Source organism: Protobothrops mucrosquamatus, unplaced genomic scaffold, assembly GCF_001527695.2.
Source record: "Protobothrops mucrosquamatus isolate PMUCROS unplaced genomic scaffold, P.Mucros_1.0 scaffold1079, whole genome shotgun sequence".
Lineage (NCBI taxonomy): Eukaryota > Metazoa > Chordata > Lepidosauria > Squamata > Viperidae > Protobothrops > Protobothrops mucrosquamatus.
This window is the reverse complement of record NW_015387307.1, coordinates 12,013-33,400: the sequence shown is the minus strand read 5'-3', so window position 1 is coordinate 33,400 and position 21,388 is coordinate 12,013. Positions and strand designations below refer to the sequence as shown.

The 21,388-nt window shown below is 39.7% G+C and overlaps 2 protein-coding genes across 2 annotated transcripts in view; one reads left to right on the top strand and one right to left on the bottom strand.

The window, feature by feature from the left end:
• The window catches only part of TRAPPC9 (trafficking protein particle complex 9), a 283,369-nt gene extending 268,058 nt beyond the window's left edge, over nucleotides 1-15,311 (bottom strand). Inside the window, exons 1-2 of the mRNA XM_015820169.1 lie at nucleotides 15,278-15,311; nucleotides 10,677-11,277 (exon numbers count right to left, since the gene is read on the bottom strand). Coding sequence (XP_015675655.1) covers nucleotides 10,677-11,260 — 584 coding nt within the window. The 5' untranslated portion in view covers nucleotides 11,261-11,277; nucleotides 15,278-15,311. The remainder of the gene's footprint in view (nucleotides 1-10,676; nucleotides 11,278-15,277) is intronic.
• Nucleotides 15,312-16,089: 778 nt separating this feature from the next.
• On the top strand, nucleotides 16,090-19,610 carry CHRAC1 (chromatin accessibility complex subunit 1). The gene is made up of 3 exons (XM_015820168.1): nucleotides 16,090-16,265; nucleotides 18,124-18,250; nucleotides 18,907-19,610. Exons 1-3 carry the CDS (start codon nucleotides 16,119-16,121, stop codon nucleotides 19,026-19,028), a joined length of 396 nt encoding a protein of 131 aa, XP_015675654.1. The 5' UTR covers nucleotides 16,090-16,118; the 3' UTR covers nucleotides 19,029-19,610.
• The last annotated feature ends 1,778 nt before the right edge of the window (nucleotides 19,611-21,388 follow it).

Here is a 21,388-nt window from a genome sequence, read left to right as displayed (position 1 = left end):
CCGGTGACACGTCTTACTTAGGGCGTGCGCTTTCGTTCATGCACTGAGTATTTAAATGATTTATACGACGTCGTATCATTCAATTGTGAACTAAAACTTAATTCCACGTCTTCAGATCAGGTGAGAGAAAATGGCATTTTTAAAATGGCAAGTTAATTTCTACCAATTTGAAGGTGTTATTTGCCTATAAATGAGAAAATTATTTCCTAAAAAAACTAATTATCTTTATGAATAGGTTCATTACACATTTTATGGCACAGTTGATTTCCTCTCAATAGAATGATCGCCCTGTTTAAAATTTCAGTTTTATTACCGACTTCTATTGACAATTCATATTACAAGTTCTTATGGGTTGGGGGGGGGGGGAAATCACTAATACTGAAATACTGCAAAAATACGAGAGACAAATAACAGTAGGTATACCTAAACCTGACAGTGAGGACAATTAACCAGTGGAACAGCTTACCCCCAGAAATTGTGGGCGCTCCATCACTGGAAATTTTCAAAAAGAGATTAGACAATCACCTGTCTGAGATGGTATAGGTTCTCCTGCTTGAGCAGGGGGCTGGACTAGAAGACCTCCAAGGTCCCTTCCAGCTCTATTCTATTCTATTCTATTCTATTCTATTCTATTCTCATACTATAACATTGCAGTTTTATTGCATTTATCTAGCATATAAGCAGAGTAGAATAAAGTAATTTGTACACCAAATGGATCAATTATATTTATCACAGGTAGCTTTGAGACATATGTGAGCCACTGGATCTTCCTTTCAGAAATATTTCCTTACCAGATTCCTCAACGTCTTCAACAATGACAGAACTGCCTTCCCTGGAAAAGTTGTGATACATTCAGAGATGTATCTGCCTTGAAAATGTCCCATGTTGAACTAGCACAATGAAATATCGGAACAGGAAATGTTTATGACATTTTGCATTATGTCATAAACTGTTTAGCCCACATTGAAGTGTATAGCACAGACAAATGTCAGCACAGGAAATGTTTATGACATTCTGTATTATGGCATAAACAGTTAAGCCCACGTTGAAATGTGTAGCACAGTGAGACATCAGCACAGGAAATGTTTATGACACTTTTCATGTCATAAACTGCTTTATGATAAGGCTTACGTCATGCATTTTTTTTAGAATTCGCCAAATTTCAGTTCCACGGAATCCTGGGTCCTGAATTCTATATGCATTCTGCAAATTTTGTCCTATGGGATACTAAGTTTTTGCTCAGTTAAAATTTATAGGAACAAGAGTTTTAGTTATCTATAGATAGACATACTTAAGACATAAAGATACAGTAGCATAACATAACCGTAACATAACATAACATAACAAAGATAACATAACATAATTTTTATCATCAAGATTTAGTACAGCATCTTACACATTCAAATTAAATATAAAACAAATATTTCTATCTCCTTTTAGTTTACAAAAGCAATCATGCAGGACACGCTTGCATTTCACAAAAAACAATATACAATAGTACAAGACACAACAAGCATTTTCATTTTTTTAAATTAGCATATACTCATACTTCATTGGCTTGCCTACCATGTTCAGCAGTAAGAACTGCTGTATGTTTTAAAATGCTAAGTATGTTTTTGGTAAATTATTTTTTTACTAGCAAAAGGAAAGATGATTTCTTTATAGGGATGTATTTTACATTAGTCTTAAGACATATTTCACCGTGTTATTATCTTAAGTTTAAATTCCCAGTATCTCCAGCTGGAAAGAAAATCAAGAGATCTGATCCTGGCAGATCTGTCACTAGTCAAAACAGACAAACTCTTATTAAACGGCCGAATGGTTTGATTAAATATAAGGCTTCAGAAGCTTCCTTTGATTTTTTTTTGTCTTAATAGCTCTGTTCCTACTGTCATGCTTATTCCTCTCTTAATGGAATTTTGAACTAAAAGAAAAAAATGAACGTGCATGCATTATAATATGTTAAGATAACTAAGGTAAAGAATACTTTCACTAAAAACTTTAGTGAATTAAGTCGGGTCAGCAAATTCTTCCTGTCAGTGGTGTATTATTATTAGTTTTTGCTGCTCAAAGAAAGAAAATGATATACTTTTCAGGCCTGTAGTCATAAAGCCCCATTAACAGGGTCCTTGGCAAATCTGATTATTTTGCAACTTCAAGCCATTCAGACAGAAATTAAGGACAGATATCTGGTTACTACCAGATAATCTATAAAGTAAATCTTAATTAAAAAAGCAGAGGTATGCCTGAATGAATCGAATTACCCTAGAGATCTTCTCAAAACTCTTTATTTATAGCTGAGTGTAAATGCTGAGCTGAGATTCCATCTGCTCAGCTAAAAGACCAGCTTGATCTAGTAGAATCTTTCCCAGAAATGTTTTTTTTTTCAACTTAGTTGTTGCTGTCATCTAATTTTGATCCTCCTTTCCACCCAGTGGATACCCATCTAGAATGAAAACTGGAATTTAATGTCCTATTTTTCTTTTTTCCTCATAATCTTATTGGTTTTGTTATTCTGACCAGCAACAGGGTAGATGGACTAGTTACAGCAGTGAGGAGTGCACCGTTGAGAGACTAGAACAGGGGTCTTCAAACTTGGCCCTTTTATGACTTGTGGACTTCAACTCCCAGAATTCCTCAGCCAGGCACACGTGCCTGGCTGAGGAATTCTGGGAGTTGAAGTCCACAAGTCATAAAAGGGCCAAGTTTGAAGACCCCTGGACTAGAAAGACCAGGTTAGGGATAGGCCTATCTACATGGTCTTCAGGAATCGAAAATGACATGACGGCATATTAATCCACCAATTCCTCTTCAATGTAAAATTTAAGGTGAACAAATAAATATACACACAAACACACACATATTTTTGATACAGACAGCTCCAATATCCTTTTCAGCTGAAGGATGGTTTAAAAACATAAAACATTATTATGTAATCATCATATAACAAAATATAATAAAAGCCAAGACCAAAAAAAGTGTGGATTGCAAAAAAAAGGATCTTATCTGAATAACCATTCAATAGTTACCTAAGCATGGTAAAGAAAAATTAACAAACAGGAGCAGAGAATTGAGGGTACATAAAAAGCACACCGGGTGAAATTCTTGAATTCTTGTTCAAGATAAAAAAAAAAAACCACAGAACTAGAAAAACATGCAATGAGAAGAAATCAACTGGGTCCAAATGACAAAACAGTAGTTGGCAATTATACAAGTGAGTCTGAACCTTACATTTCCAGTTTCTTAGATTTATTTATTAGATTTTTTTTCTCCTGCATCTATTATTTTATAAATAACTCAAAGCAGCGAATGTACGTAATATTACTTTCTATTTTCTTCACAACAACTCTTTGATGTGAGTTGGGCTCAGAGACAGGGATTAACCCAAAATCACTCAGTCACTTTCATGCCTAAGCAGGACTAGAACTCATAGTTCCCTGGTTTTCTAGGCCAACACCTTAACCACTATACCAGGGGTAGGCAACCTTGGCTCTTTTATGACTCGGGGACTTCAACTCCCAGAATTCCAGTTGAAGTCCGCGAGTCATAAAAGAGCCAAGGTTACCTACCCCTGCACTACACCAACCTGGCTCTCCTTGCTTGTCAAACCAGAATTAGAAACCACATTTTGAAGACAATTGCCAATGTTTTTCAAGAAAATTATGAGTTGTGTTATGCCTACTCTAAAGGAATATGGGATAAGGATGCCTGTTCACCCCATAGCACAGGATGAGAGTGAGCAGGCTGGAACGAAACCCAATAAATTCAAGACAAAGATTCAGGACTTGAATTATTATGAAGAATTCGTCTTTTACCCACACGTGAAAGAGAAGCCAAAATCCCACCAAATTCTAAGAAATACAGGTCAAAAGAAAATATCCCATCAGTAATAGGGATTTACTCGGGAATTATCTACTGTTCATGAAAGTATACATCTTGAATACATGCAAAGCCAATCCTGTGAACAGCTCTTTTTTATGGAAACAGTGTCTGAAATTCTAGACAAACCAACGACCCAAAATTTAGGACCGTTGATTTTATCTGATGCTTTATCTTCTATGTATGAAAAGCCAAGCTTCTGAATCAGCTGTGAGCTATTGATTTTCTGCATTTCTGGCACAGTTAGTAGCTTGCTATACACAAGCTTACCGTAAAAAAAAATATCAGAAAAGTGGAAAGAGATGAAGGCAAATGCAAACCCAAGATTAACTCCCATTGTTTGCCATTACATCCGAACCAGCCAAGTATGATGGTGCATTTTGCAAGGGATATGAAATTGTTCTCCATACATAGAAGTATAACCACAAATTCCAATGCAGCAATTTCCTTAATGGACTGATGTGATCTTTTACAATAGCCAAATTTTTTTTTAATATGTATCAATCATTCCTAAACTGGAATGAACGATAAGTATTAACTTGAACAATCAGGAAGTCATTAAACATCATTGCAACTTCCAAGAAAAAAAATGCATGCAAAACTGAATTAGTGAAGATCTGTATGTCAAAAATTACAAAACAAATGCCCACTAAATTCAAGGTAAGATAACATGCTTAGCTAAAAGACTGACAACTGGCTGGCTTCTGAAAGCCAGCATCATTTACTCTAAGCTGAAGTAATCTTTTCAGTTTGAAAGTGAACAAGCGGAAACTTAAAAATGTGTTGTAAAATTTGAAACCAAGAAACAAAATAAATGCCAAAACCAGCAAGTATCAAAAGGTACATTACTTTACTACAACATTTTAATCTCCAACTCAACAAGGCCAATATGTGAAGAAAAGTACTGTCAAAAAACATTTGACGAATGTCAAAAGAATGAAAAGCACAATGGAAATTCAGGCAGCAGCAATCAATTGCCATTTAAATAAAAATTGCCGTATTATAGGAAGGCACACAAATGCAACATTACACCGTTCAGTGGTGGCAAAATAAGAAGGCAGCATACAAAAACCGGCTAGTTTTAAAGAATACAATGTGATCAAAGGCCTACCTTTTGAGACCCAAAAACACACTCACAGGGCAGTATGAGAGGAAAAAAAACCAAGAAAGAAGAAAGGAAGGAACAAAACAAAATTAGAGACATACAGGAATAGAAAAAAATTAAATAGCCACATATAGACAGATCGGACAAAGTTTATTTAATAACATATTGTATTACATCGTGTCCTGAGTATGATATTCAATTATTTTTCATCGTGATGTGGAGAGTAGAAAGCAAGGATTGGTGCTGTATCACGTTATGTTTCCAACATTACTAATGATTAGTATGCCATCTCATAAAAGCTAGATAAATAATAATAATTCCCTTCTCACCCTAACAGGTGGTATGTGTCTTCTTCAATCTCAGGTCCTCCAACAGGTCCTCAGGCCTGGGAATTTGAGGTTTCTATGCAGTATCTTAGCTGTTCCTTGTACTGCACTCTACTGAATAGAGAGCTATGATCTTATTCCTGGGATCTGTTGGAACCACTCTTCCTGCTTAGGAAGGAAAGCCCACCATTGGAATTACTTTGGCCTTGGCTTTCCACATCTGCTCTAGTTCTTCTTCAGGTCCTGGTATTTCTCCAGCTTCTCATACTCCTTCTTCTTCTTCATGTTCCTGTCACTGAACACTGCTACCTCTATCTCTACTACTGTTTTCTGGTTCTCGTCTACTACCACAATGCCTGTTGGAAGTCCCATAGGATCTTAGCTTTCTTATTCCCCACCATCCCAAAGGCGCTTTTTCAAAAGGCAACTGGATTTTCTTTTTTCCTTGAAGATGTTTTTGCTTCTCAGACTGTCTCTGAGGCCTCTCTGCATAACCTGCACCTTGGGTCCTGTCTAGTGTGATAGACCCTGCTTCTATGGATCTGGGGCTTAGTGCTTGTCCTTGTGCTGCTAGTATCAGTGCCTCAGTGCTATTTTTTAGTCTAGCCCAGGGGTAGAATTCCCATGCTGACTTAGGAATTCTGGGAGTTGAAGTCCACGAGTCATAAAAGAGCCAAGGTTGCCTACCCCTGGACTCTAGCCCTTTCCAACCATTGGTAAGACACATATATATGTATATATATATAAAGTGGAAAACAGAAAAATTATCTAATTCCCGTTACAGTAGTTAAGAAAATAAGAGCCAGAGTAAAGCTTCCTAATTAAGAATGTCGGTACTGACAATGACATGTTGGGTAACGATTCAATTCTCACACTAGTGCTGAACATAAATTAAATTGCCTCTTTTGGGTGTTTGTGTTTCCTAGAAATGAACAAAATCCCCACCTTTGCTTTTCTTTAGAAACGTGATTAAAACTCTTGCGAGGTCATTTACTGTATTCTGGAAGCAACTTTGTAGAATTGTTAAGGATGATTTATCTATGAATGAAGATATAGTATATTCACAAAAAAATGTACAATGCATTCTTAAGCGGTCTGAACAGCAAAGAAACAGTGGCAAGTTAAAAATTTTCTACTTCAGCACCATGGACAGCGGGATGCCAAGAAATGCTTAAAGATGATGCACACACATCATAAAGGTGATCAATCACATCATAACACTGCTCTCAAAATCCCCACTGATTTCAAAATGTTTATTTTGAGGTATGGAAGAATACTGTGGGAGAGATGGGATCTCGAGTGAAATCCTTACAGAACTAAATTTATTGTTGTTTGTATTCAAGGCAGTATCATCAATAGGAACGTACCTTTGAAGTGAGAAAGAAAAGTGCATTGATCAGAAAGCATAAATTTCAGAATACTTGTAGAGTTAGACTCAGCTTCAAATTTCTGAGCAAGAACTGCAAGCATAAACACTAGGGTTCTGGATTCAAAGGGATAAGAATACTTAGAAGCCTACGGGGTGCACACAATTATTAGGAACATTTTAAACCAAACACACAGGAAAAATTGCACGATCCCAAGAAAAGACAAAGCTGCTTTTGAGAGCTACTGCTTTACTACCATGCGTACACCCATCTATTTTGTTGTCCTCAAATTCAAAGTACAGACCTAATAGTTAGAGAGAGAGAGAGAGAGAGAGAGAGAGAGAGAGAGAGAGAGAGAGAGAGAGAGAGAGAGAGAGAGAGAGACGGGATATGTGCATATTCACACATATTGAAAAGAGAACTCTTAGAATTGTAACTATTTTAAAAGAAAATTCTGCACAGAAATACAGTTTCTTAAAGTTTATCAAGATCTTGGATCAAAACAGACAAATTAACCAGAGTTACACACTGAGGTTAAAAAAAAAAAAAAAGCACAGTTGCATATAGCTACTGTATAATTAACATTATAGCCGCGTTTTACTTCTATTTCTATCACAACAGCCTGAGCTCCAACTTTTCTCAGTGGTTAGCTCCATTCCACAGAAGCTAAGCAAGCATTCTGCCTTTAGGATAAGCTCTCAAAAGCCACTTACTCTGTAGTTGTGCTAGCACTGTAGTAAATAGTAACAAACTGAATCTATACAGGGCTAATAAACTTAGGCAAACACAGAACACTTCCATAATATCCTTATCTGCAGGGAAGAACATATTCATTATATGAATGACATTTAATGCTCAAAATAATGTAATTTATTTTTGACTGAGTGTAATGGGCAACCAATCAAGAAAGAAAGAAACCAATCAAGGTAATCAAAGTAGAGAGTATGGGTTAGCACATTAGAAAATAGCACATTATATTATGGCTTAACATTACAACTGACCTAGGTCCCTGCAAACTATGTAGATCTAGTACTTACTTGTATGCATAACATTTTAATCACATCTAACGATATAAGTTTACCAAAGGATGCTTCTCATCCTACTTATACAAAGCATTCCATTATACAGATTGCAAATCCTTGGTAATGTGGGAACAATTTCACATATTTCACATATTCCAATCAAAAAAAACATCATTACTTTTTGGGCCGAAGAGCATTGCCAGAACTCAGCTTTTATTTTCTGCATGTATCACCATAATATGCATTATTCAGTATCAATATTCTGATACAAAATAATTATAGCCACTTTCTCCTACTATCAAGGACATGTATTTTCCCAATACATTAATCAGCCTCTGCACAAAAAAATAAGATATTGAACTAGCTTTGAATTGCTGAGTAAGAGCACTAAATAATCTGGTTTTAAGCATGTTAATTTGGCACGATTCCCCAACTATAAATTTATATCCTCATTCAAAAGTTATAAATTATTTAAATAATCCTCCGTTTTTGCTCACTGAAATAACAGTTGAAATTGCTATACTTAAATCATTCCATGTTAAAGATAGCAAGAATCACTTCCAGGCCAACAGGTACAAATTAAATTGTACTGTAAATGAAAAAGAGATGAGCTTCTGAAATGTTAATCTATCCATAAATGAAAGTACGTACTTATTTGGGGAACAAGTTGCCTAGCAGAAAGAATGTGTGTGTGTTTACACTGCTGATGTATTCTTCACCAAGCAAGTCTTTTTTCTCTCTCTCATAACTTTTGGACTTACTTTAAAATAAATCATAAAACATGTGAATGGTGTGATCTGTTTAGACATCGTACAGCTGAACTTTCAAAACTCTTTAACGAAGTTCCTCACAAGCAAAATTAAGAATCATGACTGAGAAGCCTGTATTCAAATTGGATGTCTCTTCTCTTTTCCTTCAATTCTTGTATCATACAACAAGCAATTCAGTTGTGTCTCTTAATATTCCATAATAATAATAATAATAATAATAATAATAATAATAATAATAATAATAATAATAATAATAATAATAATAATAATAATAATAATAATTTCAATTTGTATGGCCAACCATCTCACCTAAGTAATTCTGGGCAGCTCACAAAAATTAAAACAATTTAAAAAGCAATGTAAAAAAAAAAACGGTGAAAAGAAGGCATCCACCAAGTTCAAATGTGTTTCCTACGTAATATATTTCACCAAAAATAAATTGATTTACCAAGAATTAGTAGGGTCATTATCAAAGTTGCCAAATTGTCTGAAAACCTTTACAAACCTGTGTTCAGCTTTAGTCAGTGGACCGGTAAAGGTACCCCATGCCTATATTACCACTTGATTAGAATACGACAATGATTCTGCACAAGACTGCCTCAGGGACTATAATTGGGGTCCAGAATACAGTGGCCTGCATGCTTACTGGCATCTTGTGCTGGGATCCTGTAACATCTATTCTCAGTACCCTGCATTGGGTTTCTGGGAACAATTTTAAAATGTAGGTTTTGACCCAGAAAGTTATTTTTTTGACTTGGCATCTGGGTCCCTGCTAGACTCCCTACTTCAATTGCAGTTGGACATTATTTGTATTTTCTCCCATTTCCAAGAAATGAACAGAGCTGAAGTCAGAAGGTGCTGCTTCCCCATAGCAGTGCCAGGGTGCTGGAATAGTCTCCCAATGAGGACCACAATAGCCTTCTCTTTTTGTTTTCTGAAAGATGTTAAAAATAGCCTTTGGTGTTTCGTGGAGCTTCGTGGTTTGTTCCCAACACTACTTGCTGGCATTTCACTACTGTTGTGATTCCGTGCCAGCCTGTGTTCCCAACAGCTGAGTCTGAGGAATCTGAGGAGGAGGTGGAGGAGGCCGTTGAGGGGCCATCAGGGTCAGAGGGAGGCTCTGATGAATTACAGGACTCACGGCCTGATGAAGAGCCTGGCCCCTCCAGTTGTGTTTCTGATGAAGCTCAGCTGTGTGAGGAGCATGAGTCAGATTCGGAAGGCTCACACCTGGATGTGCTAATTGATGCTCGCAGACGTCGTCAAGTAGCGAGAGAAAAACAACAACAGTCTATGCGACTACTCCAAAGTAAAAGGAGAAGGCAATGAGAGGCAACGCCCTGGGACNGTCTTGTTTGCAACGTGTTCCTGTGGACTATTTCCTTCCTTTGGACTTGAGTTTTGCTGTTTGTGTTTTGGACTTATTGACAGGTTTGTCACCCAAATAAAAGGGATTTTGTTTTGTTTTAAAGTTTCCAGCCTATTGTATCAGCAGGGGTTTGGTCCTTGTGCCTCTAACAAGGACGGCAATAGGCTGGGATAGAACAATTACCTGCTAAGGTAACATCATCAGTGCCTGTGGGGTAATGAAACTGGCAGATAAACAAGAGCTTACCAACAGTCACATGATCATGAGAGGGATGGCATATAAATTTAATAAATAAACGATGCTCCACAAGGCCTCAGAGGGCATCAAGGCCTCCACAATTCAACATTAGCTACATATATCCTTTCCAGCAGCACTGATAATGTTGCCTACTTGAATAATGAAACATCTTCAAGAAAAAAGGCAAGCTCAAAAAGCACCAAGGACCCCACAGTTTGACCCTTACAAATATTCCAGCAGTACATTATTATTTATCCATTTTTTTTGTCCTGTTTATTTTTAAGTATTTTATTTTGGTTACAATGTGCTTTCACAGTTTGGGGTTTTATGATTCACGTTTTCACTTTTTGCTATATCACGTAGACTGCAAAGTCTGGATGGCTGCAGCTGGATATACGTGTAAAATAAATGTCATCTGAGAATGAACATACTGAAAATGTTAGAAAACTTTAATTAATTACTGGTAGCATACGAATTTTACAAATTCTTTTTTTTTTAAAAAAAAAATTACACCAGCTCTTCCAGGAATAATATTTTCTCCTCTCCACACCTGGGGACAAATAATTTTTAGAAGCTTTGTATATAAACTGAATTTACTTACCTACTGTCTGTATCCAGGCCAACAAAATCTTTTTTTTCAAAAGGAATACACAGAAGTGGGATCTTATCTCCAGACTTATCGATGGCTCTGTCAAGACGCTTGGACTCCAACACAATGAAAAGAGATTCAATGAAGTCTTCTATTCTCTTTTCCACGTTTTCACATTCATCGTAACTAGGATAAAATGCCACGTCCGTACGAGTTTGCTCTGCAATTTCTCCTTGAAGCCCAAAGACAAACAGCCGGGAATCGTAAAGGGTTGAGCCATAAATTTCCTTCTGAAGGTGGAATTTTTCAAAAGTTTGAGGCCAGTCTTTTCCAGAGGAACAATCCGTGATGGTTATTAATCCCACAACTTTGCGATGCGTCTGAAAATCTCCCCACTCGTTGTTTTCTGGTGGGTAATGATGTCTGTAGCGGATATAAAGAACTCGCTGAGAGTCACGGACGTTGATCTGACTCACGGTTGAGATTCGTTTGTAGATCTTAAAAAAGCTCTCTTCAGGAACAATCCCATCTGGCTGGACCACGACTAGTAAAGTTTGATGATCTTCCGCACACTGCATGTAGTCCGGGATGCTCATTTTGCAACTTAAGTATGCTAATGCAAACATAATATAAAGCACAGAAGGAATAAAACTTAATAAAACAGAGAAGGGGAAATGTACAGCATTTCTCCACTTAAGAAGTATTCATTTTACGACCGATGCCTTTCTGAAATATTAAACCTATTACGTAAAATCATAAAAACCTCGAATTTTCTTAAACAGTAGGCGGCATCGGAGTCTTAGTCGCATTGGAATAGAGAAGAATAGGATGCCTCATGGTTTGCTAAGCTCTTACTTTATTGCGTTACACTGATATTATTTACTGAAATACTTTTGCTCTTCGGCAGAAAGACGGCAAACTTGGTAAAAGATTCCTCTGAGCCGAGCATAAAGTTTAGTTACTTCAAAGAAAAGATCTGTGAGATTTTCTAAACAGGCCAATCTGAAAGACACAACACAAGAATAATGGATGGGAAAGAAAAACACAACAAAATATCTTGTAAGGGTGAACTGAACTCATTATCCTAAAGCCAAAGATGGCTAATCCTTAACAGCCATGATGGTGCAGTGTGTCATTGGTTCTGATAAATGAGACCAATTAGAACAGAACTTCCAGGCTTGAGTTTTCCTCCAAGAACATGTTTTTTGGATACAAAGAATCGGCACGGTCAAAATTGAAACCAAGACTAAAATCCTCTCCCAAAAGCAACAGTAATTCAATATTACAGTTCCCATCCCCTGGCTATGCAATCAACTACGTTTCCCAATAATAATAAATCCAGGCGGGCTTTCTAACATTAGGATCACCCTCTCCAGCTAAGGGAAGCAGAAATGACCTTGGTTTTCTATTAGTCTAATAGAAAACTTCCCATTTCCCTCCCCCCCCCCCAATCTTGTGGCAACCAGAAACGAGGAAAATGGCTTCGGCCAGGACCGTTGCAAGGTTGACACAATGGTTAGAATGCAGTATTGCAGACTAATTCTGCCAAAAACATGCCTGGAGTTCGATCCTGATAGGGTTCAAGGTTGACTCAGCCTTCCATCCTTTCGAGGTCGTTAAATGAGGACCTAGATTGTATGTGGGATTTCATGGGAGGGAATGATCAAATTAGGAGAGGAAAACTGAAGGTTTCTCTTCCTAATATGCCAGGCAACCTATCTAAATGGATATCTTCCTTCCCAGCAAGCTAATGAAAGCAGTTTGCAGGCTAATAGTCCTTATTCAATTCAATGAGCATAGATGGACTAAATTTATGTATATACAAAACTGCCCCAAATTTTACTGCCCAACTGTAAAGCCAGATGTAATCAAGCATTTATCAGTTTCATTGGTGTCCATATTCTATTAAATTCAGTGAAAAAATTAAAAATATCCTCGAGTTCAGCTTGACTTTTGATGGATTCATGGACATAACCATGCAGTTTTCTTGACAATGGAGAAGTGGTTTGCCACTGGTTTGTTCCAGGCCCACGAGAGTGGGCTATATTAAATTTTACCTTATTGGTCTTTATGACAACAGAGAATTAGAAACAAGTACCTTACAGAAACAGGTACAGGAGGGAAAGTGGTTAAAAAATATGCTTTATTTTTCTTTTCTTTTTTCAAAAATCTGACAGCTAGCGGTTTTATTCTGATGAAGAATTTACTTCTCAGATAGGAGTCTGATTTGATTTTGCTTTGCACTGGGACTCACAACGTAAAAGGCACAAAGACAAAAATAATCCATAGGTTGTTTTCCAAGAGGAAACTTCTAAATTGTCCTTGTTTTCAAACAGGTCATCACATACTGTCTGGTCAATTTGGGCAATCTCAATGATAATTTGAATAAATTATTGGCGATGGCAAATCTAGACAGCATACTAAAAAGCAGAGACATCACCCTGCCATCAAAAGTACGTATAGTCAAGGCTATGGTTTTCCCAGTTGCAATGTATGGCTGTGAAAGTTGGACCATAAGAAAGGCTGAGCGCCAAAGAATGGAGGCCTTTGAACTCTGGTGCTGGAGAAGACTCCTGCGAGGCCCCTGGACTGCAAGGCGATCCAACCGGTCAGTCCTAGAGGAGATCAACCCCGACTGCTCTTGAGAAGGCCAGATCCTGAAGTTGAAACTCAAGTACTTTGGCCACCTAATGAGAAGGAAGGACTCACAGGAGAAGAGCCTAATGCTGGGAAAGATGGAGGGCAAGAGAAGAAGGGGACGACAGAGAATGAGGTGGCTGGATGGAGTCACTGAAGCAGGAGGCATGAGCTTCAATGGACTCCAGAAGATGGTAGAGGACAGGAAGGCCTGGAGGAATGTTGTCCATGGGGTCGTGCTGGGTCGGACACGACTTCACAACTAACAACAACAATGACAACACCAAATTAGAAAGAGGTATCTTCCAGAAACAGGTACAGGAGAAGTGGTACAGGGCAGGCTTCTCAAGGAGCCTGAACAGTAAACATGAGCTTGCCTCTGGGAAGATGAAGCATGGACTTTATGAAAGAACAGCTGGACCTTTTTCCTTCCCACCCAAAACCAGAAACACTGCCCTGCTTCAAATCCTTCTTTTAGGCCCCCAAAATGAATGTCCCAACCGGCCTTTGTCCACCCAAAGATGTGTACAGGTAGCCCTCGAGTTACGACAATTGAGCCCAAAATGTATGTTGTTAAGTGAAACATTTGGTAATGGAGTTTGCCCCTTTTTATGACTTTTCTTGCGACAGTTGTTAAGTGAATCGTCGTATTTAAGTAAGTAACATGGTTGTCAAGTGGCTTCCCCACTAACTTTTGCTTGTCAGAAGGTTGCAAAAGCGGATCACGTGACCCCGGGACACTGCCACCGCCATATATATGAACCAGTTGCCCAGCGTCCGAATTCTGATCACGCGACCATAGGAATACTGCAACGGTGATAACTATGAAAAACGGTCACAAGTCCCTTTTTTTCAGACCCACCGTTAACTTTGACCGGTCACTAAACGAGCTGTTGTAAGTCGAGGACTGCCTGCATTTAAAGAGATATCAGACATAAGGCAAAAGGGCAAATATTCCAATATCTCAGGGGCTGCCCCAAAGAAGAGGGAGTCAAGCTATTCTCCAAAGCGCCTGAAGGCAGGACAAGAAGCAACGGATGGAAACTAATCAAGGAGAGAAGCAACCTAGAACTGAGGAGAAACTTCCTGACAGTGAGAACAATTAACCAGTGGAACAACCTGCCACCAGAAGCGGTGAATGCTCCAACACTGGAAGTTTTTAAGAAGAGACTGGACAGCCATTTGTCCGAAATGGTATAGGGCAGGGGTAGGCAACCTTGGCTCTTTTATGACTCGTGGACTTCAACTCCCAGAATTCCTGAGCCAGCACAGCTGGCTCAGGAATTCTGGGAGTTGAAGTCCACAAGTCATAAAAGAGCCAAGGTTGCCTACCCCTGGTATAGGGTTTCCTGCCTGAGCAGGGGGTTGGACTAGATGACCTCCAAGGTCCCTTCCAACTATTATTATTATTATTATTATTATTATTATTACTACTATTATTACTATTACTACTATTACTATTATTATTATTATTATTATTATTATTAGTCAGGCCTTGAGGCACACCAGTAACCGCAATAAGCAAGGCGTCGACTCCAAAGCATCAAAGAGAGAAGAGGCCCAATTTGCAAAACCCATCCGTAAAATGTACGTTTTGGACTTCAAGCCTCCATCCTCTCTGGCTCCTTGGCCTGCGTCTGAGGCCTGGCCCCAAACATCTGGAAGACACACACACCCCCCAGGCTGCCTTGGGCCCAAACTGCAGGCCAGGCTCCCCCCAATCTGGCTCCCAGGGAGCGTGCTTGGACTACCACAACTCCCATCATCCCGAGAGGAACTCGGCACTGGAATCCAAACATGCGTGGAAGGTGCCGGAAGGAAGAGGGGAGCAATTTCGGAGCTTCAACACACACCCCCCCAGCCAAGGGAAGAGGCGGCTCGGCTCCCCCCCCTCCATCCCGGCACCGGCTCCCTCCAGCGTCCCCGGCCCTCGCCCGCCCGGCCGGCCCACTCAGGGGCTCCAGCGGCTCACCCACCACTGCCGGGGCGACGTAATAGCTCCGCCTCCTCCGCTTCTGTCGATCGCTCCAGACGGAAGGCGAGGCGGGCGAGCGAGGGCTCACTGCGCAGGCGCCAACTCTGGAGGTCCTCGGATCTGAACGCGCATGCGCACCCGGCGCCTACGCAAGGTTTTGAACGGTCGCCATGGCGACGGCGGGCGGTTGAGAGCGACCGTTAGATTCCAACGGTCGCTCTCCTGAGGGAGCGAGTGTTCCCCCTCAGGACGCTTTTAGTACAAAAGCTTGGAGAGGCCTGTTTGTACGTCTATTTTGTCCCACTTAGCGCCCGAGGAGTTTTTTTTTTTTCTCTTCAGAGGTGCGACTTGCACGCCCATCACCCACAGCCAGCTGCTCCCCATGGAACTGTCATAAAGCAAACTCAAGCCGCCTGACAACTGCATTCGTTTTAACCTTAGTTAGGCTTTTCTTTAGCCTGGCGGGCGTTGGTTAGAGGCCTGGATTAAGCCACGAAAGGGGGTTATGAAACGAGGCGCGCAGAGGCAAAGCTACCTCCCCGCCTCGCTCTCTGGGACGTCCCCACCGCGAACTTTGAGAGCGAACTGCCTTCTGGGACGCGTAGTCTTCCCTCTCGGAGCGCTCCGATTGGTTCCTGTGAAAAGCCAACCCGACGTTCTAGTCGCGCCGTAACTCGCAATGCCCTCCTGGGACTCGTAGTTCTTTGTATCCGTGCCGCCGCGGCTCAGCGGCAGGCGGAAACTACAAGTCCCAAAAGGCGAGGCGGCGCTTCCAGCCGCGAGGCTCGGGAAAAGCGATGGCGGGGGGGAGGGCATGTGTCCCTGATCTGAGGTAACCGAAGATGGCGTCGCGGTGGAGCGGAGCTTCTGGCGGGGGCGAGAACCGGTTGGTGTCGCTGCCTCTGTCGCGGACCCGGGTGATAATGAAGAGCTCGCCCGAAGTCTCGAGCATCAACCCGGATGCGATTTTCCTCACCGCCAAGGCCACGGTAGGGGAGCCTTGTGGAAGCGAGGACCGTCCAGATGTGCCGGCTGGGAGGGAGGGAGGGAGAGACGGGGAATTCGGGCCGCTGCACATCTGGAGGCCCCCATCTCCAGACTGAAGGCGATGCAATTCACCGAGAAACGCTCGACCGCGGCTACTTTTAAGACGTCCTCGCCTTAAGACAAGAAGCAACGGATGGGAACTCGGTCAAGGAGAGAAGCAACCTGGAATTAAGGAGGAGAAACTTCCTGACAGCGAGGACAATTGACCAGTGGAACGGCTTGCCACCAGAATCTCGTGGAAAACGAAAGAACTCTTACGAATTCCAGAGGGGTTTAGCAGAGAGGTTTATTTGCGCAGGTTCAGAGGCATATTAGAGATAGGCAATTCTGAACGAGGAGGGCGGGATTAGATTTCAGTTTTTATACTCCCCTCCTTTCAGGAACAAAGGGACTTACACATGATAATACACTGTAATGCATTTGGTTCGTTTCTCAGGGGCATACAGTGGAAGGTTTTGCTACGTACAAAGTACCCACGTGCAAAGCGCATTTGGTTGCCACATATTACTGACACAGAATTTTCTCAGTGTATTTTTCCCAGTGATTATGCATTACCTCATTATTCTAGCAATTATGCAGACACATCATTATTGCAGTTATGCAGTCAAATCATTATTCTAATAATTGTTCATTTTACTACATTAAGAAGGTGTGGCTGCTCCAACACTGGAGGCTTTTAAGAAGAGATTGGACAACCATTTGTCTGGAATGGTATAGGGGCTCCTGTATAGTATAGTATTTGTATTTGTATTTCTATAGTATTTGTATTTCTATAGTATTTGTATTAGTATAGTATTTGTATTAGTATAGTATTAGTTTAGTATAGTATAGTGAATATAGAAGAGAATATAGCACGGGTCCCCAACCTTGGCTACTTTATGACTTGTGGACTTCAACTCCCAGAATTCCTCAGCCAGCATGAATTACACCAATATCAAGGAAATGGTGGAACAGAATCATTAAAGAGAGGATGCAGAAGGAGGGACATCATGAAATGCGAATGACCAAAATTAAAATAATTTTTAAATTACTCTAAATAAACTGAATTGTTGAATTGTCCCATGGCGAATTTGCAAAGCTGGCTGAGGAATTCTGGGAGTTAAAGTCCACAAGTCATAAAGTGGCCAAGGTTGGGGACCTCTGGAATATAGAACAGAATAAGAATCCCTTTAGATTAAAATGAAATTTCATTGCATTCAGCTCCCAAAGGGTCACCACCTCCAATATACACTACATAAATATGACAAATAAATACAGAATTACGCACATACCCACATATATGGCACGGAGAAACAACACAGTCTAGTTTGGATTATGTATACGCATGCATGGCGAGAAAAACAAGTTTTGTGAGTTTACAGGACGGATTGTTTGAGCAGAGGGTTGGACTAGATGACCTCCAAGGTCCCTTCCAACTCCATTGTTCTGTTTTCTGCTTTGTTTTGTTTTTGTCTGTGTGGACTGCAACTGGAATGGGACAAGTTGCCGTGTCCAAGTCGCCACAGGACAACTCGCCATGGGACAATTCAACCATTCAATTTAGTTAGAGTAGTTTAAAAATTATTTTAATTTTGGTCGTTCAGATTTCATGTTGTCCCTCCTTCTGCATCCTTTCTTTAATGATTCTGTTCCACCATTTCCTTGATATTGGTGCAATTCTTGCCCCGTGGCGTGAGTTGGCCAGGGCAGGTTGTCTTAGACCCGACTGCAACTCCCAGAATTCCCCAGTCAACAGTAATTAACCAACTATAGTCTGATCTCTGATATGTTTGAACTGTAAGTACGATCTTTTCCTTTTAGGAGCTGTTTGTTCAGTACTTGGCTACTTACGCTTACAAGCATGGCGAGGGCAACGAGCACAAAACCCTAACATATACTGACCTGTCACAAGCAGTAGAGAACTCCGATACTTTCCAGTTCCTTGCAGGTCAGTCTTTACTTTGCTAGTATTGTTACTGATACGAAATAATCCCTAAAATAGGGGAAAGGGGAGTGTGGAATTTTTCCATGTTATTCTTTTCAAACTTTTGGGTTATATTTTTATTTATTAATGAGTTGAGCAGGAAGAATCCCAACTCTTTCTCGTTGTTTTTTTTTTTTTTTTTTTAAACAATCTATTTTAGGGGATATTTTGTTTCCTTATTGTTAAAACTATTGAGAATTGGAATTAGTTGCAAATCTCTGGTAGATCCTGCAAATAAATTAATGGTGTGTTAGGCTCTATTGGCAATTTCATCTCTCTTGTGTCATAATTGTGTACCATTATTTTTTAATCTGACTGTAATAAAAATAAGATAATGGAAAATGTATCTTACCAACCTAAAACCTATCAAAGATCGCTAAGCGAAAAATTGGGATGCCCAAATTGTGGTCCTCTCACAAATGCTCAAAAACCATTTTTTAAAAAAAAATATATATATTGATTGATTGAATGTATATGCCACCAATCTCACTCTGCAAACTCTAGAATTATTTCCATAGTTCAGTGGAAACCCTGGCAGTAGACAGTACAGGGCGCAAATTATTTTTGTAGTGATTGAAAATACTCCCGTAAACTAATAAAAAAGATATTTTCTTTTCCAGATATTGTGCCCAAGAAAATCTTGGCAAGCAAATACCTAAAGATGCTTGAAAAAGAAAAAGAAGGAAAAGTGGTAAAGGAGGAGGAGGAAGAAGAGGAAAGTGAGGCTGAAGGAGCATCTTGACAGCACAGCTTGTTGATTTGTGACCTTCTTGTATGTGAGCACTCTTTAATGATTTGTGGTCAGCTGAATTGTCACATCCTTGAACCAGTGAACTTCCAGAGTTAAAATTGCCATCTTGTGTACAATTACCCTGCAGAGTATGGCAAAGACTTCCAAGTGGGGCTGAACATATTTGCAGAAAAACCCTTGTTTTTCATCGTCAGCTTATATACATAATATAGATGAGTGCTTATAATATACCGAAACATCGGGGTTAACCAAATCCTGTATTTTCAATACAGAATCAATCATCTTCATTGCTCACATTGGGCAAAATCTAAAAGCGGGTAATTCCGTTTACATGCCAATATTAATGTTTCAGTGTAAGTTGGTAAAAAAATAGTCTAAGAGCGATCTGTTTATACGAATAGTTGTATATAAGCTACCCTAGGATCTGTTGGTGTTCAAATTGTCCATGTTGAAAACAAAAAAAATAATTTATTTTCAATGTCATCAGTTCCTATGTACAGTCATGTTACACCGATGTAAATAAAATCCTGCAGTTTTGCATGAATACACATATTGGGAAATTTGAAAAAAAAATCAGTGTGGATCCTTGTGTGGTTTGAGATGACATTTATACAGCAGAACACTTGAGTAAAAGAACACAATTTTTTTTTATTTATTTTTTTGGTAGCAAAAATACTTTTAACATTTCTTTCACCTACCAAACATCAAGTGAGGCTCTGGTCAGGTAACATAATTGAGTTATATACTATCTTTCTGCACAGGCTTTGGTCAATTTGTGTATGTATGCAGATAGAGAAAAGACTGAGTATTCCAACCAAATCAGTGCCCTTTCTGGGGTAGGCACTGAGCAGCGAGACAATAAAATTAATCCCTTTCTTTAGAAAAGGGGGAAAAATTGATAGAAAAATATAATAGATTCAAGATAAAAGCTGTGAACTATGGCATGTGCTACCAGTGCCGCTGCCTTTTTGAAAAGGGGCTAGATAGATTTATGGAGGACAGATGTTGTCACACCTACTTCTGTAGCCTCCATCAGTTCTTCGAGGGAAAACCCTTTGAGCAGCACAACACACACAAAAATCTTGAAACTTAAAATCAGCGGGTGTTTTTTTCCACCTAAATTATATGGCTCACAGCCCAGTTCCAGCCATTTCAGGGACTTCAGTTCCTGGACTTAAAACCACAACTGGGACATGAATTTCTGTTCTTAAGTATGGTGGCTCTTAACGTGAGCTGTGTCCAGTGTTAAGATCTTTTTTACTACAGTTGTTAAGTGAATCACTGAAGTTGTTAAATGAATCATGTGGCTATTAAGCGAATCCGGCTTCCCTCATTTGTCAGAAGCCAACAAATTATGATCAGGTGACCCCAGAATACATGGCATTTGCCAAGCATCCGGATATTGATCAAGTGATTATGAGGATGCTGCAGTGGTGTAAGTAAGTTGTAAGTCACTTTTTTTCAGTGCCATTGTAAGTTTGGTCGCTAAATGAATAGTTGGAAATCAAGGACTACCTGTAGTGTAAAATTATTGAATATCATTGTTGAGTCACAACAGTTGTTGACGGTTAAGTGTGGTGGAGGGGGAGGGAGACTGCCTACCTTGAGCTCTTTGGATTATGACTGTCGTAGGCACAGAAAATAATACTTTTGAATGTGTAAGTATGAGTAATTTATTGACATACTATGAGGCAGAAACAAAATTGACAACCATACAAAATAACTTTATAAAATATCATTCACATGTTTCATCAAGATTTACAGCATTTTGAGCTTGTTACATGTCTTATGGTATGGAGGTAAAAATAAAAAAACACTAGGCTAAATCTTTAGTAGCACTTTATAGTATATATACACACACATACACAAGGGGGGGGGGGAAACCAAAGAATAAGGTTAGTTTGTCATCTTATTGCAGAAGTAGTGCAAAGTTTTTGTTTTTTTTTACTAGCAAGCTGTAAAACAAACGTGGAAAAAGGAGTCGCCCGAGCTTAAAAACAGGACAATAAGGTGTGGCGTTTCACAGTCTTTTTGAAGCTTCTTTCTCAAGATTGCTCCCCCCCCTCTCGCCTTCCCAAAATTCTTTCCTCCGCGTTACGCAACCCATTTGGGGAATGCAGAAGTCCACATTAAGACAATTGGATCCACAGTGTATCTTAAGCAGCAGAACAAGGTGCTGCTCAAGTTGGCTTTGCATACTAATTCCAAACATGGCACAGCTTTTGGTTTTAAGTGTGGCTCAGCTTCACAGCTAGGCTCGTCTTACTATAGTTGGATTGTTCGATCAATTCTTGGTCAAGGAATCGTTCTTAGAAATCAAACTTTTTTGCTTTCCACCCATTGGAAAACAA

What these genes read in the sequence shown, in the direction of transcription:
- CHRAC1 (XM_015820168.1), top strand. Translation starts at nt 16,119, where the DNA reads ATGGCGTCGCGGTGGAGCGGAGCTTCTGGCGGGGGCGAGAACCGGTTG. An exon ending in TCCTCACCGCCAAGGCCACG is followed by an intron (nt 16,266 to 18,123) that starts GTAGGGGAGCCT and finishes TTTTCCTTTTAG; the next exon opens with GAGCTGTTTGTTCAGTACTT. An exon ending in TACTTTCCAGTTCCTTGCAG is followed by an intron (nt 18,251 to 18,906) that starts GTCAGTCTTTAC and finishes TTTCTTTTCCAG; the next exon opens with ATATTGTGCCCAAGAAAATC.